This window comes from Danio aesculapii, chromosome 1 (assembly GCF_903798145.1).
Source record: "Danio aesculapii chromosome 1, fDanAes4.1, whole genome shotgun sequence".
Taxonomy (NCBI): domain Eukaryota; kingdom Metazoa; phylum Chordata; class Actinopteri; order Cypriniformes; family Danionidae; genus Danio; species Danio aesculapii.
The window spans coordinates 44,575,172-44,601,879 of NC_079435.1; the positions used below are offsets into that span (position 1 = coordinate 44,575,172).

Genomic DNA, 26,708 nt, shown 5'->3' on the forward strand with positions numbered 1-26,708 from the left:
ACTTGGGACCTAATTGCGTTAGATTTATGAAAACCAGGCTGGGAGACCAGTCAAAACCAGCTATGTCCATCTTAAACAAGGCAGGTCAAGTTGGTTTTAGCTGGTTTCTGCTGATCATTTCCCAGCCTGACCAGCGAACACCAGGCTGGAAATGTCTGAAACCAGCCTGGAAATGGCCAGAACCCCTTTAAAACCAGGCTGGTCGTTCAGCTTAGGTTTGTTTAAGCTGTTTTTTTTTTCAGCAGGGAGATGTTTTAAAACGTCACAAATAGGCCTAATCAAAACATTCCCTGATAAAATGAACGATTTTCCATAGAAAAAAAAACTATTAAATTGTACAAATTCTGTAAAAATCAGTACACTTTAAGGCTTTCCTTTGTGTGTTTTAGGACCTATTTCATTCAAATGTATTGCTGAACCACCAGCAGAAGGCACAAAATAAATTACCAGACCCAAATTATCAATTCATACGTTTATGATGATATTTCTATATTAATTCAATGTATTTGCTTTTATTGTTTTTCCCCCCATTTATATATTTTGTTTTTGAACAATATTTTCACACACACCTTTTACAAAGGTTTTATTTTTAATTTAATAACTGTCAAATTTGTATTGTATCTGAATAGAAAAAACCCTGTCTGATCAGATTTACTCCAAAGCTATTCCAGATATGATTATTTTCATTTTGTTAGTTTATAATTAAATGTTGTTTCAATATTTCAATAAAAGCGCATATTGGAATTATATGCATACATTTCATGTGGAATAATAACAATCACAACGTTGATCACAGTGAGAACTTTGTATCAGACATGAATGTATATTGAAACTACTTTATTGACTTGCATAACTTTTTGAGGAGGGATTTCAAGTCTGTATTTTGTCAAGTGCTCAAATTGCAGTCATAAAAAGCAAGCTGAGACTGCAGTTATTTGCCTCATATGACAAGACAGTTTTATACAATCTTAGTACAATCATACGTGTTCAAAATTAAATACTGTATGAGAAAAATAAGCTTTTTTTGATTAAGGCAATGTTCATTACAGGGCTTAATGCTACACTCTCTTTTAAACCTATACACTGAAAAATATCACTCTTTACACACAGTATGATTTGGTATATATAATCAATCCTGATAGATAATAATGAAAAACAAACAAACAAAAACAAACATAATATATAATTGATATATATAATACAGTACATTAAAATCAAATCATTCTTTTCTCAAGCTGCATTGACACAATATCCATTGTAAAGAGTGCTATAGAAATAAAGATGAATTGAATTGAATCAATAAAACTCTAAGATGAGAAATTCAGGCTGCTTCAATCTTCATAAAAATAATCTTTACTCTGTCTGGACATATACGTGCAACTGTATGACTTACAAAATTTGAACTTGCATGGACTGAACTTCAGATACAAGGCAGAGAGATGTGCTTTCCTCCAGGCTGCATGCAAACTAGATAAATATCAGATTACAGAATAAAGTTTGATCATGCAGAGCTGCGCAGATACAAGAACATGCAGTGCAGAGCGTCGATCCCAATCCGACTTCAAAGAGGTTCGGAGCTCAGAAGAGGAAGAGGTAGATCTCACGGTGAAATCTTGAGCACTTTGCTTTCTCCCCCAACGTTTCAACAGCAGAATATAATCAGGGTTTTCTTTTTTCAGAGAAAGGAAAACTCAAGTTCACCTGGTGCAAATCAAAAGAAGATCATTAACATTACTTTCAAATACTCACTCGCTCAATCATCAGATATTAACCCAAATATTTTCTAGTAGGCCTACAAATAGCAAAAATTTTGGAATAAGCGATGTTATTTTAAGTATTTTAAAGCCTTATAAACAACATACCGCTGCCTGCTCTACTAAATGGTTGACCATATTTTAACTGTTTTAAATAATGACTGTTAAAATCATTAAAAGAATAACTGTTTTAAATATTTTTTACACACACACAGCATTGGTTTACAAATAAATCAAACAAACATAATCCTGTTGCACTACTATACTTGATTTTGGTTGTATTTAAAAAAAAAACAAGAAAACATGTTAAAATGAGAATCTGAAATATTTACTTCAGAAAATAAAAATGGGTCTTACATTTAATATTTTCTGATTTTTTTCTGATGTATTAATTCTGGTACTTTTCCCATAAACTGACATATCAACCATTTGGTAGAGGTTGATATTTTAGAAATCAAGGGGTGTGTTGAAAAAAATGCATTGGATGTATTAACTATTGACATTAGGAGATAAGAAATGCATTGATTGGTATCGCTAACCTTAAAATCATATTGATACAAAAATTTGTTTAGTATTAGAGACAAAATAACGCAAAAATGGTAATGTGTTCATTCATCTAAACACTAAACTATTAAAAAACATAACTTATTCTTTAATGTGGAAGTGCACTGATTTTTGCGATTATTTTAGAACTTCCAATTTAGTTGACTATGGAAAAAATGTCTTGCTCTATAAACAAGTGTGTTCATGACTATACATAAAAATTAGAACAAGATAATAAGAAAAGATCAATTTGCAACATCAAGCAGCATAATGAGCTGTTTTTAAGGGTCCAGTGAAATTAAAATAAAGTTTTTTAGAGTTTAACAATCAGTATGTTAGTTTTAAGGATGTCTAAAGGCTAGTGTGCTCTGAAACAGTGACAAAATTGGCTGTTTTTTTTTTTTTTTTTTAAGGTGAGGAGCTACTCTATTCTCCCTTTCGCCCTTTCCCTTTGTTTTAGTTGAGAGTATGTCAAATTTTGAATAAAAATGCACATTTCAAAGTACTTCATGAGACCGTTTAAAATCAGTGGAATTCAATTAGACCGACAGTCTTGAGCCAAAAAGTTTCTAATGGCTGCTCGGAGTTGCTCATTAAGAAAAAGGTAAATATGCAGATAGGAATTTAAATGTTCTTGATAAAATTTATACACACAAATATCTGAAAATCTTTCAGGACAATTAAAGTTAAGTTAATGAAATGCCAAATATCTTATCTATGTATTGCTTGGATACTTATCTGCTAGCCAGTTCCTTCTTCAAACATGATCTAAAAGAAGTAAAACGCTCAACAGATTTATAGCCCTGTAGGTAAGAAGAAATGAAGAGAATTAGTCACTTGAGTATTTTTAAATATTGTGATTTTTTTTTTAATTTGAAATATTTTTTCAACATTTATTTGGGAGAAAAATAATCTAAAAACAAATTTGTTTTTATACATATGTAAAAAAAATGAAAAATATAAGTTTCCCAGTACTGGCTTGTGGCTGGAAGGGTATCCACTGCGTAAAACATATGCAGTTCATTCCACTGTGGCGACTCCTGATAAATAAAGAGACTAAGCCAAAGGAAAAAAAAATAAAATTAAATAAAAAAATAAAAATTAAATAAATAAATAAATGTAAAAAAATATATGGTTATGTAACACCAGATGGCGCCACAGTTGCAGTGATGTTATCCTTATGCTTACTTGATATAAATTCACTGGAAAGCTCAAAATCTTGACGTTAATGAATTGATAAAATACGACATATGATCCATATATTCTTACTCTGCCTCCACGGTGCAGCCGGTCCTTCATGATACCAATAAACTCCTTGTAACTGAGCTGATCATCGTGATCTACATCAAATATCTTGAAGATGGTGTTAACCAGGTGTCGGGTCAGCTTGAGGCCTGTTGCCACATACACAGCGCGAGCAAACTCATCTGAAAAAAAACAACAACAAAATAAACTAGATATTAAAGTTTGAGGACAAACTTTATGGTGGCTTGAAAAGCCGAGTCTGAATTAGCATGTTACTAGCATGAATTAGCAAGTAACTAGCATGATTCTAACATAAATTAGCATGTAACTAGCATGATTCTAGCATGAATTAGAATGTTACTAGCATGTTTCTAGCATGAATTAGCATGATTCTAGCATGAATTAGCATGTTACTAGCATGTTTCTAGCATGAATTAGCATGTTACTAGCATGATTCTAGCATGAATTAGCATGTTACTAGCATGATTCTAGCATGAATTAGCATGTTACTAGCATGAATTAGCATGTTACTAGCATGTTTCTAGCATGATTTAGCATGTTATTAGCATGATTCTAGCATGAAATAGCATGTTTCTAGCATGAATTAGCATGTTATTAGCATGATTCTAGCATGAATTAGCACGTTACTAGCATGATTCTAGCATGAATTAGCATGTTACTAGCATGTTTCTAGCATAAATTAGCATGTTACTAGCATGATTCTAGCATGAATTAGCATGTTACTAGCATGATTCTAGCATGAATTAGCATGTTACTAGCATGATTCTAGCATGAATTAGCATGTTACTAGCATGTTTCTAGCATGAATTAGCATGTTACTAGCATGATTCTAGCATGAATTAGCATGTTACTAGCATTATTCTAGCATGGATTAGCATGTAACTAGCATGATTCTAGCATGAATTAGCATGTTACTAGCATGTTTCTAGCATGAATTAGCATGTTATTAGCATGATTCTAGCATGAATTAGCATGTTACTAGCATGATTCTAGCATGAATTAGCATGTTACTAGCATGTTTCTAGCATGAATTAGCATGTTACTAGCATGATTCTAGCATGAATTAGCATGTTACTAGCATGTTTCTAGCATTAATTAGCATGTTACTAGCATGTTTCTAGCATGAATTAGCATGTTATTAGCATGATTCTAGCATGAATTAGCATGTTATTAGCATGATTCTAGCATGAATTAGCATGTTACTAGCATGATTCTAGCATGAATTAGCATGTTACTAGCATGATTCTAGCATGAATTAGCATGTTACTAGCATGATTCTAGCAGGAATTAGCATGTTACTAGCATGATTCTAGCATGAATTAGCATGTTACTAGCATGATTCTAGCATGAATTAGCATGTTACTAGCATGATTCTAGCAGGAATTAGCATGTTACTAGCATGATTCTAGCATGAATTAGCATTTTACTAGCATGATTCTAGCATGAATTAGCATGTTACTAGCATGATTCTAACATGGATTAGCATGTTACTAGCATGTTTCTAGCATGAATTAGCATGTTACTAGCATGTTTCTAGCATGAATTAGCATGTTACTAGCATGATTCTAGCAATAATTAGCATGTTACTAGCATGATTCTAGCATGAATTAGCATGTTATTAGCATGATTCTAGCATGAATTAGCATGTTACTAGCATGATTCTAGCATGTTACTAGCATGTTTCTAGCATGTTGTTAGCATGATTCTAGCATGATTCTAGCATGAATTAGCATGTTACTAGCATGAATTAGCATGTAACTAGCATGATTCTAGCATTAATTAGCATGTTACTAGCATGATTCTAACATGGATTAGCATGTTACTAGCATGTTTCTAGCATGAATTAGCATGTTACTAGCATGTTTCTAGCATGAATTAGCATGTTACTAGCATGATTCTAGCATGAATTAGCATGTTACTAGCATGATTCTAGCATGAATTAGCATGTTATTAGCATGATTCTAGCATGAATTAGCATGTTACTAGCATGATTCTAGCATGTTACTAGCATGTTTCTAGCATGTTGTTAGCATGATTCTAGCATGATTCTAGCATGAATTAGCATGTTACTAGCATGAATTAGCATGTAACTAGCATGATTCTAGCATTAATTAGCATGTAACTAGCATGTTACTAGCATGATTCTAGCATGAGTCAGCTTGTTTCTAGCATGAATTAGCATGTTGTTAGCATGAATTAGCATGTTACTAGCATGACTAGCATGTCACTATCGTGTTGCTAGCACCTTTCTAGCAAGATTAGCATGTCAGTAGGATGTTAAAACTGTTAGCGTGTGTTAGAATAGCTAGTCACAGTCTCTGGGACAGTTGCTAGGGTGCTGAAATTGGTTGCTAGGGAGTGGCTAGTAAGTTTAAAGGTAATCAGTGATTGGCTGCTGGCTAGACTGAGTTGAATGAGGCCAGACTCTAGTCTGTAGGACAGTCTGATGCAGAGTTATGAGCTCACAAAGGTTGATCCAATGTTAAGTAAATGGGAGTCTTTTACAATGGAAGTCTATGGGACAGTTGCTAGGGTGCTGTAAGTGGTTGCTAGGGAGTGGCTTGTAAGTTAAAAAGTCATCAGTTATTGGCTGCTGGCTAGACTGAGTTAAATGAGTCCAGTTAGAAGTCTGTAGGACAGTCTGATGCAGAGTTATGAGCTCACAAAGTTTGACCCAATGTTAAGTCAATGGGACTTTTGGGATTTTTCTGGGTCGTTTTTCGGAAAACCCAAGGTCGGATCAGTTAGAAAAGATATAGCAACCCGAGTCAGACCAGTTTGAAGGTTTGACGAAAGTTTGAAGTATGTAGCTTGAAAGGCCTAGGAGGAGATACACTTAGAAATTAGTCTCAGAAGAATAAGAAGAAGAAGAAGAAGAAGAAGAAGAACTAGATATTAAAGTTTGAGGACAAACTTTATGGTGGCTTGAAAAGCCGAGTCTGAATTAGCATGTTACTAGCATGAATTAGCAAGTAACTAGCATGATTCTAACATAAATTAGCATGTAACTAGCATGATTCTAGCATGAATTAGCATGTTACTAGCATGTTTCTAGCATGAATTAGCATGATTCTAGCATGAATTAGCATGTTACTAGCATGTTTCTAGCATGAGTTAGCATGTTACTAGCATGTTTCTAGCATGAATTAGCATGTTACTAGCATGATTCCAGCATGAATTAGCATGTTACTAGCATGATTCTAGCATAAATTAGCATGTTACTAGCATGATTCTAGCATGAATTACCATGCTACTAGCAAGATTCTAGCATGAATTAGCATGTTCTTAACATGATTCTAGCATGAATTAGCATGTTACTAGCATGAATCTAGCATGAATTAGCATGTTACTAGCATGATTCTAGCATGAATTAGCATGTTACTAGCATGATTCTAGCATGAATTAGCATGTTACTAGCATGATTCTAGCATGAATTAGCATGTTACTAGCATGATTCCAGCATGAATTAGCATGTTACTAGCATGATTCCAGCATGAATTAGCATGTTGCTAGTCATTGCTAGCATGTGAACCATACAGGATTTATGGTGTGCTAGCATGAGTCAAATAAGCCAACCCCCGCTTCTCTACGATGTTTTGATACTGAGATATAGCTGCTGTTATATCGTTGCTAGGTTAGTCTGTTTTGTTGCTATGGAGTTGATTGACAGCTTAGACTGATGATGTATCAAAGCTTCTTGCCAGTATGAACAGTTAAAAACAACCCCCATGTCTCTATAACACTGCAGCAGGACGATATCAATCTGGGCCTCTATAATGGCAGTCTATGGGACAGTTGCTAGGGTGCAGTATCTGGTTGTTAGGGTGTGGCTAGAAAGTTAAAAGGCCATCAGTGATTGGCTGCTGGCTAGACTGAGTTAAATGAGCTCAGCCATTAGTCTTTATGACAGTCTGATGCAGAGTTATGAGCTCACAAAGTTTGATCCAATGTAAAGTCAATGAGCATCATTTGCAATGGAAGTCTATGGGACAGTTTCTAGGGTCCAAAAGTGGTTGCTAGGGCGTGGCTAGAAAGTTTAAAGCTCATCAGTTATTGGCAGTTAGGTAGTCTGAGTTAAATGAGCCCAGTTAGAAGTCTGTGTGACATTCTGACGCAGAGTTATGAGGTCACAAAGTTTGCCCCCATGTTAAGCCTATGGGATTTTTTCGGTGGTCCCGGGACGTTTTTCGGAAAACCGAAAGTCGGATCAGTCTGAGGAGATATAGCAATCCGAGTCCGAATAGTTCGGAGGTCTGGTGCGAGTTTGGTGGTCATAGCTTGAAAGCTCTAGGAGGAGATAGAGTTAGAAATTTAGTCTCAGAAGAAGAATAATAAAAAAAAAAAATAATAATAAGTTTAAATAGGATAACAGTAGTCTGGCTTGCTACACAAGCCAGCCTAATAAGTTTAAGATAGATAACAGTATGCTGGCTTTTCAAGCCACCATAATAAATAAAAAAACAACAACACATCAAAATCTAAAATATATATTTGTTTTACAAAAGCATAGTCAGATGGCTTATTAAATGAGAGATATATTTAATTTAACATGACAAGCTCATTTTGGGTTTTCTTTATAATCATCGTACATTTTAAATACACAGAAAAGGTGTTTTTGCGAAATATAAGTACATTTAAAATGATTTTTTATGATGATTTATAAATGATATTTATAAATGAAAAAAATAAATGCTTGTACTATTTACTAAATAAAATATACTACATTATCAAAACAACAGAATATTTTAGTTTATATAAATACATACATATATATAATAAGTCAGAATTATTAGTCCCCCTTTCAATTTTCTTTTCTTTTTTAAATATTTCCCAAATTATGTTTAACAGAGCAAGGAAATTTTCACAGTATGTCTTATAATATTTTTTTCTTCTGGAGAAAGTCTTACTTGTTTTATTTCGGCTAGAAGAAAAGCAGTTTTTAATAAAAAAGAAGCCATTTTAAGGTCAAAATTATTAGCCCCTTTCAGCTATTTTTTTCCGATAGTGTGCAGAACAAGCCATCATTATACAATAACTTGTCTAATTACCCTAACCTGCCTAGTTAACCTAATTAACCTAGTTAAGCCTTTAAATGTCACTTTAAGTTGTATAGAAGTGTCTTGAAAAATATCTAGCAAAATATTATTTACTGTCAGCATGGCAAAGATAAAATAAATCAGTTATTATAAATGAGTTATTAAAAAATTTTATGTGTAGAAATGTGTTGAAAAATCTTCTCTCCGTTAAACAGGAATTGGGAAAAAAATAAACAGGGTGCTAATAATTCAGGGGGGGGCTAATAATTCTGACATCAACTGTATTTACATCTATCTATCTATCTATCTATCTATCTATCTATCTATCTATCTATCTATCTATCTATCTATCTATCTATCTATCTATCTATCTATCTATCTATCTATCTATCTATCTATCCATCCATCCATCCATCCATCCATCCATCCATCCATCCATCCATCCATCCATCCATCCATCCATCCATCCATCCATCCATCCATCCATCCATCCATCCATCTATCTATCTATCTCTGTATATATATATATATATATATATATATATATATATATATATATATATATATATATATATATATATGTTTTAAACACATTTACATTATTTATTTATCTATCATAACAATGAAACTGCTATGAATTACTTGGTTTTAATTTGATAATTAATTTTTTTTCAGGTCCACTGTTTTGCGCTCATGACTTATGAATCACACTATGTGTTTTATAAACGTATTCGAATGAAGTGTTTCACCTTGTCCAATGGAACGGCAGGCAAAGTTGTACATCTGCATGGCAATGGCGAAGTCTTCCAGATTATTAAGAAACTGAAAGAAAGACCTGAACTCTTCGAAGGTGATGCCCTGATCATGAAATAAAAAAAATAAAAAAAAGACACAAAGCTTTAATCTGAGGCATCAAGAGCTGTCATTACATTCAAGAGGATCTGTGACATCAGTGACATATATACGCATTTCATACAAGCGAATGCACACTGAAAAGACAACTGCATACGGTGGATAAAAAGAAATCAACAATCTGGTTTATGTGAAAGAAATCAGAAGCTGTGCGACTCATGCTTGTTTGCTGATGCGTTCAGCTCATTGTGTCATGTGTAATGATACGTGCAACGATGAAAGGAATGAGTCATTTTATAGCACAATGTCATCAAATTGTCAGCCGCTCTGAATGCAGACGAGCGAAAACAAACAGCATGACATCATACACTGCCATCACTGAGATAACTCACAATTTGACTGACAAATTGTAACTGAAAGAACCTCCTTTAATGCACGACTCAAAAGTTTGGGGTTGGTACGATTTTTAAAACATACTTGTTTTAATAACTCATTTCTAATAACTAATTTATCTTTGCCATGATAACAGTAAACAATATTTGACTAGATATTTTTCAAGACACTTCTATACAGCTTAAAGTCACATGTAAAGGTTTAACTAGGTTAATTAGGTTAACTAGGCAGGATAGGGTAATTAGGCAAGTTATTATAACGATGGTTTGATCTGTAGACTATTAAAAAATAGCTTAAAGAAGATAATAATTTTCACCTTAAATTAGTTTTTTTTAAAAAAAAAATCAAAACCTGATTTTATTCTAGCAGAAATTAAACAAATAAGACTTTCTCCAGAAGAAAAAATATTATCAGACATACTGTAAAAATTTCATTGCTCTGTTAAACATCATTTGAGAAATATAAAAAAAATAAAATAAAATGGGGGCTGATAATGCTGACTTCAACTGTTATCTTATTGATTATTTGATAAAAATGAAACTGAAGTCAATTTTGGCAGGTTTTTGCTGGCAGACTTTTAAAATAAAATTAATTTATGGAATTAAGTAAATTTTATGTTTTAAGTCACAGTTGAAGCCAATATTATTAGCCCTCCTGTAATTGTTTTTCTTTTTCAAAAATTTCTCAAATGATGTTTAACAAAGTAAGGAGATTTTCACAGGATTTCCTATAATCTTTTTTCTTCTGGAGAAAGTCTTATTTGTATCCTTTTGGCTAGAATAAAAACAGTTTTTCAGCTGATAATTCTGACTTCAACTGTATGTAAAAGTAAGATTGTTGATACATTTTTACTTAGTCATTTGATGTTTACTTTGAAATGCTTTGCTTCAAGTACATTTACTCTGTTTGTAAGTATTACTCTCACAGTGTATCACTGGATAAAAGGGATAGTTCACCCAAAAATAAACAAAAACTTCAAAATATATTACTTTTTGTGTCCAACAAAACAAAAACAACAACAACAACAAAAACAACAACAAGTTTGAAACTAGTCAATGGTGATATTTTTGACAGAATATTCTTTTTTTGGGGGTGAACTACCCCTTTTAGGCTTCTAAAATAAATGACATTTTAAAGTGTATGCTTTGCTCTACAAACAAGTAAACGATATGTATATATACACTCTGTGTTACACTCTATATGAAAACATACTTACATAACATAGATAATGCATAGGGCCAGACAGAACCTGCAGACATTCTTTGCTATATCTGCGCAAAAGTTTGTAAAAAATCTGGATTTATGCAGAATTTTGGGAGTATCATAACTAAAAACTTGATATAGGAAATAAAAAATAATAGCTTTTTAATTTATTATTTAATATTTATAGTGCCAATCCAATTAGATCTACTTATTTTGTAAACAAAGCAAGTCTCTAATGTAATATATCAACTAAAATACAGAAAATATTACTTTACAAACTGTATTGTAAGTAAATCATGTGAACATTTTCATATTAGTCAATAATATTACTTAAATGAATTTAAATTTATAAGCTTTATTATAAATTTTCAGCTTAAAAAAGGCATTTTTTATTTTAATCTATTTTAAAATCCTATTTAGTCCTGTGATTTCAAAGCTGAGACTAATAGCCATCACTGCAGTTGTCAGTATCACATGAATGATCGTTCAGAAATCAATACAATTTGCTGCAGATTTTAAATCTTCTTGACCCCAAACTTTTAAAAAGTAATTTACATCTAGACCTCAATGGGTTAATTCACAAAAAAAAAAAAAAAAAAGAAAGCTGCATCATCATGTACACGTCTCCCTTACAGAAGATTAAAACACATAAGTGTACAATGAGTTTCACATATGCAATCATGTTAAAATCCCATGTTAAACACAAATGGAACACATGTGAAACACACAAAAAATATGAAACACATGAAACTGTGGCTTTGGAAAAAAATTAAATAATAAAAAAGATCACAATGTTTACATATTAAAAAGCCACTCATTTCATGTACTGTATGTTTCACATGTGCTTTTAAAATCATCTTCAACAGCAGAAAGTCTAGTCATACGATTGTGGGTGTGCGAATGACTGAATTATCTTATTTTAATTAGAACTGAATGAACAAAATCTTAAAGTCCTGTCTGTCTAACCAAAACTTATGATTAAATCTTTCACCTGAGGGTGTCAGTATTAACAGAGTCCTGATTTATTTTGGTTGTAGTACAAGATAAAAAGTAATGAGGTAGAAAATGCTTTCAACAAACAGAGAAGTGTTATCACAGCTTTGGTAATCCACATAAACCTCTCTGGTGAGTATTTAACATAGTTCTAGTTACACATTAGGTTAGGTTTAAGGCCAGGATTAACTTGATGTTTAAAGTTGGATTGCGGTCTGATTGGGTTCAGGACTTGGCGCTCATGGTAGAAAACCATAAAATGCCATAAAAGTAAGTTTAGGGTCTATTCTGTGGAAATTGGAGAGGAGGGTGAAATCATTCTAGACAAATGTACAAACTGCTCAAAGGGGGCCCACAAACCTGATACCCTCAACACAAACAGATCCTTCAGATGAGACTGGGAAAGAGCTAAAAGAGAGCAGTCAGGCATGGAGAAACTACATCGGGTGACCCTCTACAGAAGGACAGCATGACAATCTGAATTCAAACACAAATGCTGCCCCAAGCACATACGCAAACCACACCCACACAAATACAGTGGGGGAAAAAGTATTTGGACATTTCACTTAAAACCAACAGCAGTTTATTATATCATAGACTGATTTAGGTTGAATAGGTTAATAAAAGTTGAATAGGTTAGTAAAAGAGGTAGGTAAAGAAGTAGGTAGGTAGACCTAAAACAGACAGATGGACAGACACAGAGACGGAGAGACAGAAAGAAAGACAGGCAGAAAAAACATCCAGAAAGACACAAAGACAAGAAAGAAAGCACAAAAGAAAGAAAGAAAGAAAGAAAGAAAGAATCAATCAATGAATGAAAGAAAGAAAGAAAGAATTAAAGTAGGACAGAGGCAGAAAGACAGACAGATGGAAAGACAGACAGACAAACAGACCGACCATCATTGGACAGCCAATTAGACATATAGAAAGACAGACAGACAAAGACAGACAGACAATCAGACATACAGGCAGAAAGACAGACAGACAGACAGACAGACAGCAGACAGGCAGAAAGACAGACAGAGACAGACAACCGACAGACAGACCGACCATCAGACAGACAGACAATTAGACAAACAGAAAGACAGACAGACATACAGACAGACAGACCAATCGACCATCAGACAGACAGACAAATAGACATATAGAAAGACAGACAGACAGACAGACAGCCAGGCAGAAAGACAGACAGACAGACAGACAGACAGACAGACAGACAGACAGACAGACAGACAGATCGACCATCAGATGGACAGACAATTAGAAAGAAAGATTGAAAGACAGACAGACAGAAAGATAGACAGACAGATAGAAAGACAGACCGACCGACCGACCGACAGACAGACAGACAGACAGACAGACAGACAGACCGACCGACCGATCGACCGACCATCAGACAGACAGACAGTTAGACATGTAGACAGACAGATAGACAGACAGACAGATCGACCATCAGATGGACAGACAATTAGAAAGAAAGATCGAAAGACAAACAGACAGAAAGATAGATAGAGAGACAGACCGACCATCAGACGAACAGACAATAAGACATATAGAAAGACAGACCGACGGACAGACAGACAGATAAACAGACAGACAAAAAGACAGACAGGCAATCAGCCATACAGAGAAAAAAGCACAAAAGAAAGAACAAAAAACTCTATACTCTTTGAAAAAATAATGAAAGACAGACAGACAGACAGACAGACATTTTAATAGCAATAATATTTTGTGGATGAAATGACCAAATAATTTTGTTTGTGGCTACTGTATATTTTTTAAAGTAAGCTCTCATATATAGACCATTTTAGCTGGTTGAAAGTAAATGGGAATTTACTTTCTTGAACGTGCCACAAGATCAAATAGAAGAAAAACAACTGAAACACAAAAAGAAAGGCCAAACATGATCTGATCAAGGTCTGCGGGATGACGGATCACCGTGGCAGGGACAAACCTCTGGCTTCTTTCAGTGTGAGATAAACAGGGATAACAGAGAGAATAAAGGACGTTTCTGTACAATGCAATGCAATAAAGCTGGATCTTCCCCTGAAACTTCAGCATATTAAAGTTTACTTACCTCCATTATTATTTCTTTTAGTATAATATCAATGCATTTGAACAGCAATCAGAATGCATTTCAAACATATAAACAATAAAACACGATGTATACATTTTATGCTTTTTCAGATATCTTTATCCTTATACTTCAGACAGGTGACTTAAAAAATCTTCCAATATAGAATTCTGTTACTCCAAACAGGAATAATAAATACATTTAAACTGATACAAACACATTCAAAGGTGATTGAAAAGCTAATTCAGTTTTGAACCATTTCTGAATGACTCATTGGTCAACCTGCTTCATATGTCTAGAACTGTTTGAATTCATACATTTTTAACCAAAACATTCCCTTATAAATTTATGCTAACACTTTACAATAAGGTTGTACTAGTTAATGTTAGTTAATGCATTTACAATGAAGAATAAATTTATTACAGTATTTGTTCATGTTAGTTAACACTAGTTCATGAAAATACAGTTGTTTATCATGAATTCTAGTTAACTCATGGTGCGATAACTAATGTTAACAAGCATGCATTTGAATGCTAATAATGCATTAATAAACATTGAACTATAATTAATAAATGCTGTACAAGTATTGTTCATAATTAGTTCATGTTAGTTAATACAATAACTAATGAAACCTTATTGAAAAGTGTGACCAAATATATTTACTGGCCATTTCGTTTAAAACTAGTAAGACAGTTTACTTTAGACAGCATACAAATATGTTGAATATTACTGTAAGAAATGCATAATAACTCCAGCAATAAGTGTAAATATACTAGATTGATAGTTTCTGAGCAAATGGATCAGATTTACATCAATGACAGTCAAGAATAAGAGTCAAGCCACAGTAGACCAGCTAAACAAACCAAAAAATGGCACCACACAACAAAGAGATACATAACAATGTAACATTTATGGGAATATTATTCAAACAACTGGGCCTTGTAAAGTTTCCCTTCACTAGAAAGTGTGAATTTGACACTTGCTTCTTAAGTAAACATGGTAACTTCAGGAAAGATGGCTGTGGCTGGAGGATAAAAGGGCTTAGTGGTATTAGTTGTGGAGAGGTGAGAATAGGGAGACTATGCAATTAAACTGCAGTTTACATGCAAGTGTCACACACTCACTATAGAGGGCATCAACATTTAAGTGATGTCACTTTGCTATTTTGGGGTTGGATAACAGACTTTTAGACATGCACAGAACAAAAGTTAACTTGCCATTTTTATTAACTTAGCATATAATGGGTATTGAGATTTGGATCAGATAAAGAGGTAGCTGGTTGTAGTGGTTGTCCTACGCCTTCCTTTTAGGACCTGGTATTAAGATGTACCTGGTTAGGGTTAGGGTTATGTTGTGGTATGCGTTTTTGTTTATCTGATTACAAATGGAGTTAACAACACAAATACAGGTGCACATGATGCCTAAAAGATTTTGAGATTGTCCACTTTACAACCCTTTTAGAGGTAGCTGTAAACACATTGCTTTGCAGTGCTGACACTCATGTGGTCAAGAGTGTTCAAATGGCCACTTTCATGTTCACATGCTCTAAAAATGATTCAATGGTATTATAAATACCAAAATAAACAATTACTAGACTACCTAACAAAATCTCTACATATAAAATCAATAATATCACAGTTAATTTTTCTGTTTCACACAAATAAACGAGTGTTTGACTAAGAATTTGATTTTTAAATAGGCTATAGCTAGCATTCTCAAAGAACAGGTTTGTGGGTGTTTTATTTGATATTCATTCATTTTCCTTCAGCTTAGTCCCTCATTCACTAGGGGTTGCCACAGCAGAATGAACCGCCAACTATTCTGGCATATGTTTTAGTATGGTTGCCCTTCCAACCACAACCCAGTACTAAGAAACACCCATAAACTCTCTCATTATCACACACACTCATACACTACGGCCAATTTAGTTCATTTAATTCACTTATAGTACATTATGGAAACCCACACAAACATGGGGAGAACATGCAAACTTCCCACAGAAATGCCTCCTGGCCTAGCTGGGACTTAAAACAGCAACCTTCTTGCTGATCTTGACCACTGAGCCACTACGCCACCCGTTTTATTTGACATATATTGTATTAATAATATTCTGTTAATCATTTTATTTTATGCAACGCAACATACAGCACAATTTCAGTCACCAAAACAAGTATTGCATGATCTGCTTTTGGCTGATCCCTTGCATAAAAATAATACTTTTATTTGTAAAGACATGCAATCTAATTACTTTGCTCTAAATTATGCTTTGACCAAACTGAAATGAAGACAATAACACATATGTATGTTAAATATATTTTTACTGAGGCCTACATGGATAATAAAGTATATTCAATTGATTTCCCTGCTCTTTTAGTAATAGGATTTTTAACTGTAAAGTTGCTCACCAAAATGTTGGCTTTGGTTATATTGTACGGTATGTTTATTGCGCAAACTTTACAATGTTTGAATATTAGATCAGAAACAGATCAAAAAAGTGTACAGAAAGGATGAACTGAAATAGCAACTGTAAACAGAAATATTTCTATTTTATCTGATCGACCAAAACGCATCTTAATACCAGGTATAAGCAATGCCTAGAATTCAGTAACAATCATCTTTCATCTATCACTGACTATAGATGTATTAGCAGCTATGTGACAGTACTCGTTACCTTTTCGTCAGGTATGCACTGACGCACGTTCTCCAGATAGCTGCGGATGTCCTCTACATTAGTATAGCGCAGTAAGATTCGTGCAAAGTCCTCCTCGCTGATGGTAGTCATGCCTTTGGAATAGGTCAGGAACTCAATCTCCAACATCTCAGTTTGCAGATTATCCATGAATCTGAAAGATCAATGACAGCAATAAGAGTCAGAGTATACATATTTGCATGGTAAACTGCCAAAAAAAGTGGATAATTCATACAAAACTTGTCACTTTGGGCCAGGGTTTTCTTTATTTGGTTGCTAGGATGTATTATTCTTGTAGAGAACAGTGTTTTTGAAATTAATATTGCGACACACAAAGCATACGTATATGTGGTCAGCAGAAGTGGTCAGCAAAACACACATTGTTTCACAATATAAATGTACACTATGTTTCAATCTTTTGTGGTCTGTGGGATTGTTAGATAGAAATTAGCACTTTACATTAGCAAGAATGAATTAAACTGAACCAAGGTGACAGTGGCATTACAAAATTTCTTTAAAACATACTTTTTTTTAAATCAGATAATCTGGTATAAATATGTTGCATTTAAAACTATATACAGATGGCAGCTTAAAGATGCTTCTTATATAGAGAATCAAGTCAGTTGAATTGCTCAGGTGTTATTTTTTTCACAGACTTCAACAGAGTGTAAAATCTTAATGGTTCTGTGGGTTTTGTCTATCTAAACTGATCTTTATTTTGTATTTTCTATTGGATTCAAGTCAGGTGATTGGCTAGGCCATTCTACAGCTTGGTTTTCTTTCTCTGAAAACATTTGAGAGTTTTCTTGGCTGTGTTTTGGATCGTTGTCTTGCTGAAATGTCCACTCTGGTTTCATCTTCATCATTATCAATATTAATTTACAATGTCTAAGGGCGGAGGATTGCTGAAAAACTGAGAGATTTTAGCTGCTGCCTGGCCTTTCTCTGCCTTTTTACACTTTCCTTTCTTCAGGTGTTCAATACTTTTTTTTCTGTGTTGTTTCATTTGATAACATATTACTTAATTTGTAAACTAATTAATATTGGTTTCTTTTTATATATGTCTTTCTTTGGTTGTTGTTTTCATCTGATGAAAATTTCAAGTCAACATCTTTAGAAATAGAAATATGCTTTCTGAGAAAAATAGTGACATGTTCAATACTTATTTCCCAAACTGTACATATATTAAGCAAATGTTTCAATATTATAAATATTTACTGTACAAATTAGCTCATTAGAATGACTTCTGAAACATAAAAGTAACGAGGCTAAAAATAGGTTTGTCATCACAGGAATAAATTAAATAAAAAAATATTTCAATAAAAATAGCTATTCTAAATATTAACACTATTACTCAATATTACCATTTTACTTTATTTTTAAACAAATACATGTAGCCCTGGTTAGGATTAAAGAATTAAACAAAAAACATCCAAACCCTCTGCACATTTGACATTTTATCTTGTCACATCCTGTTAGAACAAGCAGTTAACTAACTTCTCGAAAGACATTACATCTTGTGTATCCATCCATGTCAAGCAGAGATGAATAAGTGCCATGTTTTCAGTGCTCAATCAGTCATACCTGTAGAAGTCGTCAAACGTTAGCTCCGCCTTCCCCTTCTTGCCAAAGAAGTGCACAAGCAGAGTGGTGTCAATCATCATGTTCTCATCGGCACGCTGCCATCGGTGAGGAGTGGTGGTAAAGAGAGCAAAACAAGAGAGAACAAACTATGACAAAAATCCAGATATCTTTGGAATGAAAAAGCAGTCTTGCCGAGCCATTCGGAGTACCAGCCATCCAGCGCCTGAAAGTGTGCATCCATTTATCTCGACTCCAATGAAGCCCACAGAGAACATGTTCAGAGTAGACGTGCAGATCTTTATACCATCAGTAGATAGAATGGCATAAAAATTGTGTTAGACTGAAACAGAAACACAAGAGAAATGATACACAGAAATGCACACAAGCATGCCAGTTGTGTACAGATAAAGTTCCTGTTTACAACTGGTCCCTTTAATTACCACCAAATGTAGTCTAATATAAACTTTTCGCAACCCACTTATTTGTAGTGATCAGACATTAAAGTGCCCTATTATGCTTTTTTAGGTATTACCTTTCATGTAGTGTTTAATGCAGATGTTTGTGAATGAAAAGTTCTCCAAATTTTTAAAGATAAATGATGCTACTGTTTCCTAGAGAAAAAAACAATTCTCAATGGTCTGAAGTGGGTAATAAGTAATTCCAGTCTTAATTTTTGGAGATTTGCAACAAATTGCCTGCTTATGGTCTTAACTAGCTGCTAACAACAATTGCTGTTTCCAAACTACTCAACTAGCTACTACAACTGAATTTGAATTTACTGCATGACCGCTAGAAAAATACATAGTATGAATGGAATTTGGATGTACAGCATACACTATTTGTCATTATCACATGGCCTACATGTGTCAGTTGTGGCGCCTCACTCCCATTTCATGATTTCCTGGCATGGATTCATCGGATAGTAAAGTGTCCATTGGATGCACACTTCAGAATCTGACCAGAAGTAGTAGGCTATTGGTGTACTTCTTGATTTCTATGAACTCTAACATACTACTCAGCTCAGATACTGTTTTTCACATATTATATATAAATGCCATAAGCTTTTGGATGGATTGAATGTCTATTTTGACCCAACCTCATACACTGTGGTAGTTTTTATACACAGTTTGCATCTCTGTTCATATAAATGTTGAAGAACCTGGGGAGTTGAAACTCATATATTTCTGTATATGGTAATGGCTGATTTGGACTTGTGCTGTAAGTGATACAGTCACAACAAACTTTCAAATGCCCTCACTCTCTTACACCTCGCGTCTATTAGGTTCATTACATCAATGTAAGCCCTTGAGTTTGACTTCGAACCAGTGCGTCTGTCATAGGAAGAAGGCATGCTAACAAGGACAGTAAAGACCACTAGCACACCTCTTGAGGCCAAGGGGAATGAGTTCCTTATAGCTAGTTCCATCTGGTTCATAACACCAGTGTGACCCATCCAGATCTACTTACCCTTCTCTGAGAGGGATTCAAATTAACATTGGAGGCCTGTGAGCTAACAAGGATGGTAAAGACTGTCGCTACTAGTGAGCCTCTTAGGGTCAAGGGAATATGTTTACTCACACATTTCCAACTAGCTGGACCTAGTCCTTGAAACATCTCTCCAATTTTAGATGAGACATTGAAGTAACCCTTCAAATTCTAAAGGCCCTTTTTAGGTGGGATGTGAATCAATGATTAAGGCATTGAAGGCAGGTGCTAACAAGGACAGTAAAGACCACTGTTGCTAGCACAGCTCCTGAGGCCAAGAAGAATGAGTTCCTTATAGCTAGTTCCATCTGGTTCATACCACCAGTGTGACCCATCCAGATCTACTTACCCTTCTCTGAGAGGAGTCCAAATTAACATGGGAGGCCTGTGCGCTAACAAGGACGGTAAAGACCGTAAACCACTTGTGAGCCTTTTGAGGGAAAGGGAATATGTTTACTCACACAATTCCTACTAGCTGGACCTAGTCCCTGAAACATCACTCAAATTTTAGTTGACACATTGAAGTAACCCTTCAAATTCTCAAGGCCCTTTTAGGTGGGCTTCAGATCAATGTTTAAAGCATGGGAGGCAGGTGCTAACAAGGACAGTAAAGACCACTGCTGCTAGCACACCTCTTGAGGCCAAGGGAATGAGTTCCTACTTGTTTACATCTGAGTCATGACGACAGTGTGGCCCTTACAGATCTACTTACCCTTCTCTGAGAGGGATTCAAATTAACAGGGTAGGTGGATGCGCTAACAAGAACCATAAAGGCTGTCGCCGTATGTGAGCCTCTTGGGTTTATAGCCATTCCTACTAGATAAACCCACTACTCTTAACATTACTGAAGACACTGAAGTAACCCTTCAAGTTCTCAAGGCCCTCTTTAGGTGAGATAAGTATCAGTGTTTACTGCATAAGAGGCAGGTAAAGGCCTGTTGATAGAGCACCTCTTGTGGTCAATTGCATGAGGTTTACTCAAACAGTTAGTAATAGCTGGCCCTTATTTAACATTTGCGATGTAAGACCATCCACACGCACAGAGAAATTACGCTACACATCACACACATATCCCCACACATCTGCTTATGGAAAATCCATCATAGTGGTGCACAGACTTCCACAACAACATGGATGTGTGAAGTATAATTTGGTCTTTTTTGCGTACTATCTTAAGCCTCACTTCCATCCGGGTCATGGCACCAGTTCAAAGCGGGATTCAAACCTATGTTTCCAACATGAGATGCTGGCATGCTAACACAATTGCTTGAAACTACAGCCTGGGTCAGAAGCTAGTGCACCTCTTGAAGCCAGTGAGGTAAAGTTTAGTCACACAGCTCCTCCTGAATGGCTCTGTTACACAGAGTAGACTCAGGGTATGTGGGTTAAAAGAGGCAGAATTCTTGAACAAACTATTTCAGACACCCAAAAGATGATTCTGCAATGCAAGAAAATTATAAAAGTATTTTTTGACCTTGGACTAATGTAAACCCATTGATCTAAACAAATTTGGAATCCTTCAAAGTAGTGTAATGGGGCACTTTAATACCAGTTGTAAACAGGGTCAAACTAAAGAGAAAAAAGGACATAGACAAAGCATCCACATTCCATGCATTTTCTATGGCAAACTTTGCATAGCGAATCTGTAGGAGATTTGAGAAAGAAATGCACATGTGAGCAGATTCCACCTTTCCTTCTCTGGACAAATTCTTCTGTGTGTTTAAACTCCATAACACTAATGTTCAAGATTAAGTCTAGCTTAATTGCAAATGTCAAAATTCCTTTTCATTCAGTCAAGCTCAAGCTTTCACCTTGTTCAGTTCCCAGTTGGGAAAAAACATATTTTACCAGTGGCATAAGATCCTAAAAAATGGAAGAATTTAATTAAAAGTTGCAAGGACAGGTTAGGTTGCTTTTTCATTATCCATGCTTCACCCTCATCTCCAAGAGAAACCTATCATGCTTAAACTTTGGGTAAAACCAGCCATAAACTCGAAACAGCTCTTTTTCCCTTGGTCACAGGCTTTTGTGCAGAATGCGAGCCAGAATGCAAGTCCATGCCACTGCTGTACCTCTAGCTTAAAATCCTATCCATGAAGATACAGAGGAAAGTTATAAAGAGAGAAAAAATGATTCTGTTTCACTAATATATTTCATAGCACAGTGTTAAAATGAGCATTTAAAAATAAGATAGTACTGTACAACTTTGGTTATAGAATTTGTTGAGGTGCCTGGTAAACTCATGATGAATATGTTACTCCCAAGTATATAGACACCTGTTTCCAGGGAGGAAAAAGAAGAAAAATATACATATAATAGTGACAATGCTTAAAAAATAGTAGGAATTGTAGAAAAAATGTCACAATTGTGACAAGAAGAAGCAGTTGCCAGGTTGTAGAAAAACATACATGTTACATTGCCTTACTTTTGATCACAAAATCAAAAAAAAAAAAAAAAAAAAAAATGGATGAACTTTATCTTTAATGAAGCTCCAAACCATGTCAGTAAGAATAAAAAAAAAAACACGGTTCTTTGTTAACGTTATTTAACTGTGGATTAATTTTAGCAAACAAGTTGCAATTCTACTCTGATTTTTCAGAAAGATTAAAACTAAATGGTGAAACTGTGCAGCTATATTGGATATAACAGTAATGTCACTCCACAAAAGTGTGACTGTTGTTTTATTACATAATGCAGATCATTTGATTTGTACTTTAAATTTTTTTTAAATCTTAAACTGCAACACTGTTCATCTATGAAGACTCTAGGTCAGGGATGACCAAACTTTTTCGTATAAAGGGCCAAAAAACCAAATATCATTGATAGCTGCGGGCCAAAGATAAATATACTCAACTATTTTATATTAAAGTTTCCATGGGTCATTTCCTAATTTATTTCATAATGTTGAAAAATAAATAAAAAAAAAACATTACTTTAAATCATATTAACTAATGCAGTATAACATTTTTTAATTCTAACTTTTTGCGATAAAAACGTAATCACAATAATAACACAGTGGAGTTCAAAGCTGAAGTCAAGCAGAATCTGTCTTGATTTGCTCACCAAAGCCCTCTACCCGTCAAGTCTCTGTATGTACATTTGAAACTAAAGCTGATTAATTTACACAACTTAAATTGAAATATTTAATTTCAGTTAGCTTTTTGCAGCTTAACAATAAAACAAATAAGTAAAAGGTTACATTACATTTGAAATGACTCTCTAAACCATCCCCATCATTCTTCCTCTTTTCTCAGATGTGGTGGCGGGCCAAATCAAAGGTTACCAAGGGCCCTAGTTTGGTCATCTCTTCTCTAGGCTATCAAACATACGTGCAGAAGTTTACATTGGTGGGGACGCAGCGATCCTTTTAAATTTAGTACTTAATCTTAAAGAGTAAACATTTAAAAATCATACAGTATTTTCTGAGTGAAGAACAGGTTGCTGTACTTATAAATCTACAATATAGCATGCATTTTCAAATGGTGTGTTCCAATGAGGGGGTTCAAAACAGAACTGAAACAGCTTATTATTTCTAAATTCAGTTTTTTTTTAAATGTAAAAACCTTTATAAGATCAGAAAACAGTATACAATAAACAAATAAGTAAGCTATGGCCCCTTTAAATATTCATATATCCACAGACGTTAGCTCTGGTAGAATCTGTGACAACTTCTGATTATTTTTCTGAGATCTGCATTATTCAAATTCAAATATCTAATTTCTTATCTCTGTTGCCTCATTAGCTATGTTTCCATCCAAAATTGCGAATTAACTTAATGCGCAAAACTGGAATATCGCATTAAAGATGTGCGAGTAAAGCAGCGTTTCCATCCAACAAGTCAAATTGAACAAAATCGTCACTTTCAGATTAACTGGCGCCAAATATCAACAGTAATACTGTGGAATTTGCTGCGGAAAGAGAAGCTACATAATTCTTTTCTTCATTTAATAAATGACTTGTGCCTCAGAAGGGAATTCTGACACACAGTGAAATTGCGGTGGCGTTTGAAGGCGTGAAACACGGAGCACGGACACTCTTGATTCTGGAGGTCATTAACCCATTTGTCACCAAATTTTTAAAAATGGTTTCATGCATGTAGCCTTGTTAATAGTGTCCTATATGAACATGTTTTGCATTTATTTTCTCCAGTTTTTTTTTCCCCAGAAAAATGTATTTGAATATGCAGCAACTAGTTGCCGGTGGGCAAATATGTTGTAATATTACAAATATTGCAATAATTTCTTATAATTATTAATTAATACAAATATTTTTATATATAAACATAATTTAACAGGTTTAATGTCTTATTCCCTACATAGCAAAATCCCAAGGGTTGAGAGTTACAGCAGTCAAGGAAAAAAAATAATAACGTAAACACTGGTCTAATTAGACAAAAATAAATACAATGGTTACATCTAACAAAACAAGTATTTTCAGTAAATCTCACTACAGACTTTTGTAGCCATCTGACAGAAATAGTCAGACAGTCAAGTAATAAATAAAGCTGCTGATTCTGTTTGTGGGTGTTTAAAGATCCTGATGAGCTGAGATTTTGAGAGATTTGAGTTTTCAATTGAGTTCATAATGCCATGTCCACACATACACAGGTATTTTTGTAAACAAAAACGTTTTTAGTAACACTTTATAATAACTACACGCTATGAATCATTTATTAAGCATTAGCATCTAGTGAATTCATTATTTGTTAAGCATTAACTCTACATTAATAAACATTGGTAAGCAGTTTATAACTGCAGCTACAAATGCCGTATTCTTGACTTACAAACATATTTATAATGTGCTTAATAATTGTTCTTTCATTATTTGTTAATGATTTATTTTTCATTACTAAATTAAGTATTGCATTATTTACAAACCATTTGTATTTAAGAGTAGTCGGAGGTTTTTAAGATCATTTAGAATGAGTTATAGTAAATGATTAATAAACTATTGAAATCCACGTTTATATATCTTATTATTCAGTCATATACTAATAGTTAATTTGCATGTTAATAAATGCTTTATTAACTCAACTTCATGCAGTTTTGTGACCTAATCTAAAGTGAGGACTATTCATGCTTTATAAATCCCTTATAAATTACAATTAAAGGCTCAATATCAAATGAACAACACATCTTTGCAGTCTTATCTAAAAAATAAAATTACTGTAAAGTTTAATCGTTTCTGAATAGTAGAAGTGTCAAAATACGACATAAAATGATATAAAACAACAACAATATATTAATTTAACAATATAATATGATGCGATGTTTAAACTGTGCAGTAATTTAATTTTAGATAAGGTTGCAAAGATTTATTTTTTATTTGATACAGTTTCATTCGTGTATCTTCAAATGAACAGGAATGAATAATGTCGTTTATGTTAGTTTTTCCTGTTTGGAATATAACTGAACCTTTAATTGTCATTTATAAGGGATTTATAAAGCATAAATAGTCCTCACTTTAGATAATGTCACAAAACTGGATGAAATTGAGTTAATAAAGCATTTATTAACATACATTAACATTAACTATTAGTATACGCCTGAATAAAAAGATTTATAAATGCTTATTTGAATAGTTTATTAATCATTTACTAACTCATTCTGAATGATCTTAAAAACACCAACTGTGCTTAAATAACTGTTTTGTAAATAATGCAATACTTCATTTAGTAATGAAAAAAATTATTAACAAATTATGAAAGTAATTATTAAGCACATTATAAAATGTGGTTATAAGTCAAGATTACAGCATTTGTAGCTGCAGTTATAAACTGCTTACTAACGTTTACTAATGTAGAGTTAATCCTTAACAAATAATGAATTCACTATTTGCTAATGCTTAATAAATGGTTTATAGTGTGTAGTTGTTATAAAGTGTTACCACGTTTTTTTCCCTCAATTTCCTAAAAAAACACAGACCCTGCTGCTTTTGAAAATTTTCACCATGACAAGAGATTTTCAAAATTTGGGTTTCAGTGTCCCGATATTGCGTTTTTGTGCAGAAAAAAAACTGCAATTTAGACAATACCCATGTTTGTGTGACAGCAGGGCCTAAGGTTGTGACGGAATTTGGTTTTAGCTTTATGTTTATCCTCAGTGATCCTGCTTTTTAACAGCAGGAGTTCATTATTCTCTGTTCACTCAGCACTTTAATTCTGCTCCAGTGTTATTTTAACTCTTTGTAAGAGTGGGACCAGTGGGAGATGTTAATTTTACTAATTTTTTACTAAGTTAATTAGGATTTTGCTGTGTTTCAAATTGTGTATCAAAAAAGGATACTTTAAAGTAAATATATCAGTTCAATGGTTAAGTTTTGTTTAGATAGGGTATTATTAAGCAAAGATCATTAAACAAAACCAATAACCTTGATTTATTAACTTATAAACACATTATTCCCTAATTCCCCATGATTTATGTACAGATATTTGCCCACCGGCAACTTTACTTGCCGCTTGAACGTTTGACAAAGTATGCAAAAAGCTATCTCTTAAAAGATTTGTTTTATTTGGATAAATTTAGAGACCTTCATGAATATGTTGATATACATTTGTGAAAAAAAAAATGTATCATGAAAATTGTCTTTATTTGGTTTGCATCCATTTTCAATCCTAAAATCAGGGGTAAGAAGTTGAAGGCCTGATAAAGAGTAAATCAATTCCTTTTTTTCTTTCTTGAAATCTTTTATTTGGTTGTTTATTTGCATGTCATTGAAAAATTAAACATGGAGACTTTGTAGAAAATTACTTATGAAAATAAAATGGCAACTATGAACTTCGGCAACTTTAGTATGTGGTGGGCTTAAATGGTTAATAATATTAATAACAGTATTAC

General features: G+C 33.9%; 1 protein-coding gene across 2 annotated transcripts in view; it reads right to left on the reverse strand.

Annotated features, from left to right (window-relative positions):
• Nucleotides 1-822: 822 nt before the first annotated feature.
• Nucleotides 823-26,708, reverse strand: part of micu3a (mitochondrial calcium uptake family, member 3a) — a 61,530-nt gene continuing 35,644 nt past the window's right edge. The window contains exons 10-16 of one of the 2 annotated variants that reach the window (XM_056461026.1): nt 21,945-21,959; nt 18,388-18,482; nt 16,786-16,957; nt 9,349-9,457; nt 3,567-3,724; nt 3,036-3,100; nt 823-1,704 (exon numbers count right to left, since the gene is read on the reverse strand). In XM_056461026.1, the coding sequence (XP_056317001.1) occupies nt 1,698-1,704; nt 3,036-3,100; nt 3,567-3,724; nt 9,349-9,457; nt 16,786-16,957; nt 18,388-18,482; nt 21,945-21,959 (621 nt within the window). In that variant the 3' untranslated portion in view covers nt 823-1,697. Of the gene's footprint in view, nt 1,705-2,314; nt 3,101-3,566; nt 3,725-9,348; nt 9,458-16,785; nt 16,958-18,387; nt 18,483-21,944; nt 21,960-26,708 lie in introns of those variants that run through there. The other variant, XM_056461034.1, reaches the window with a different exon arrangement.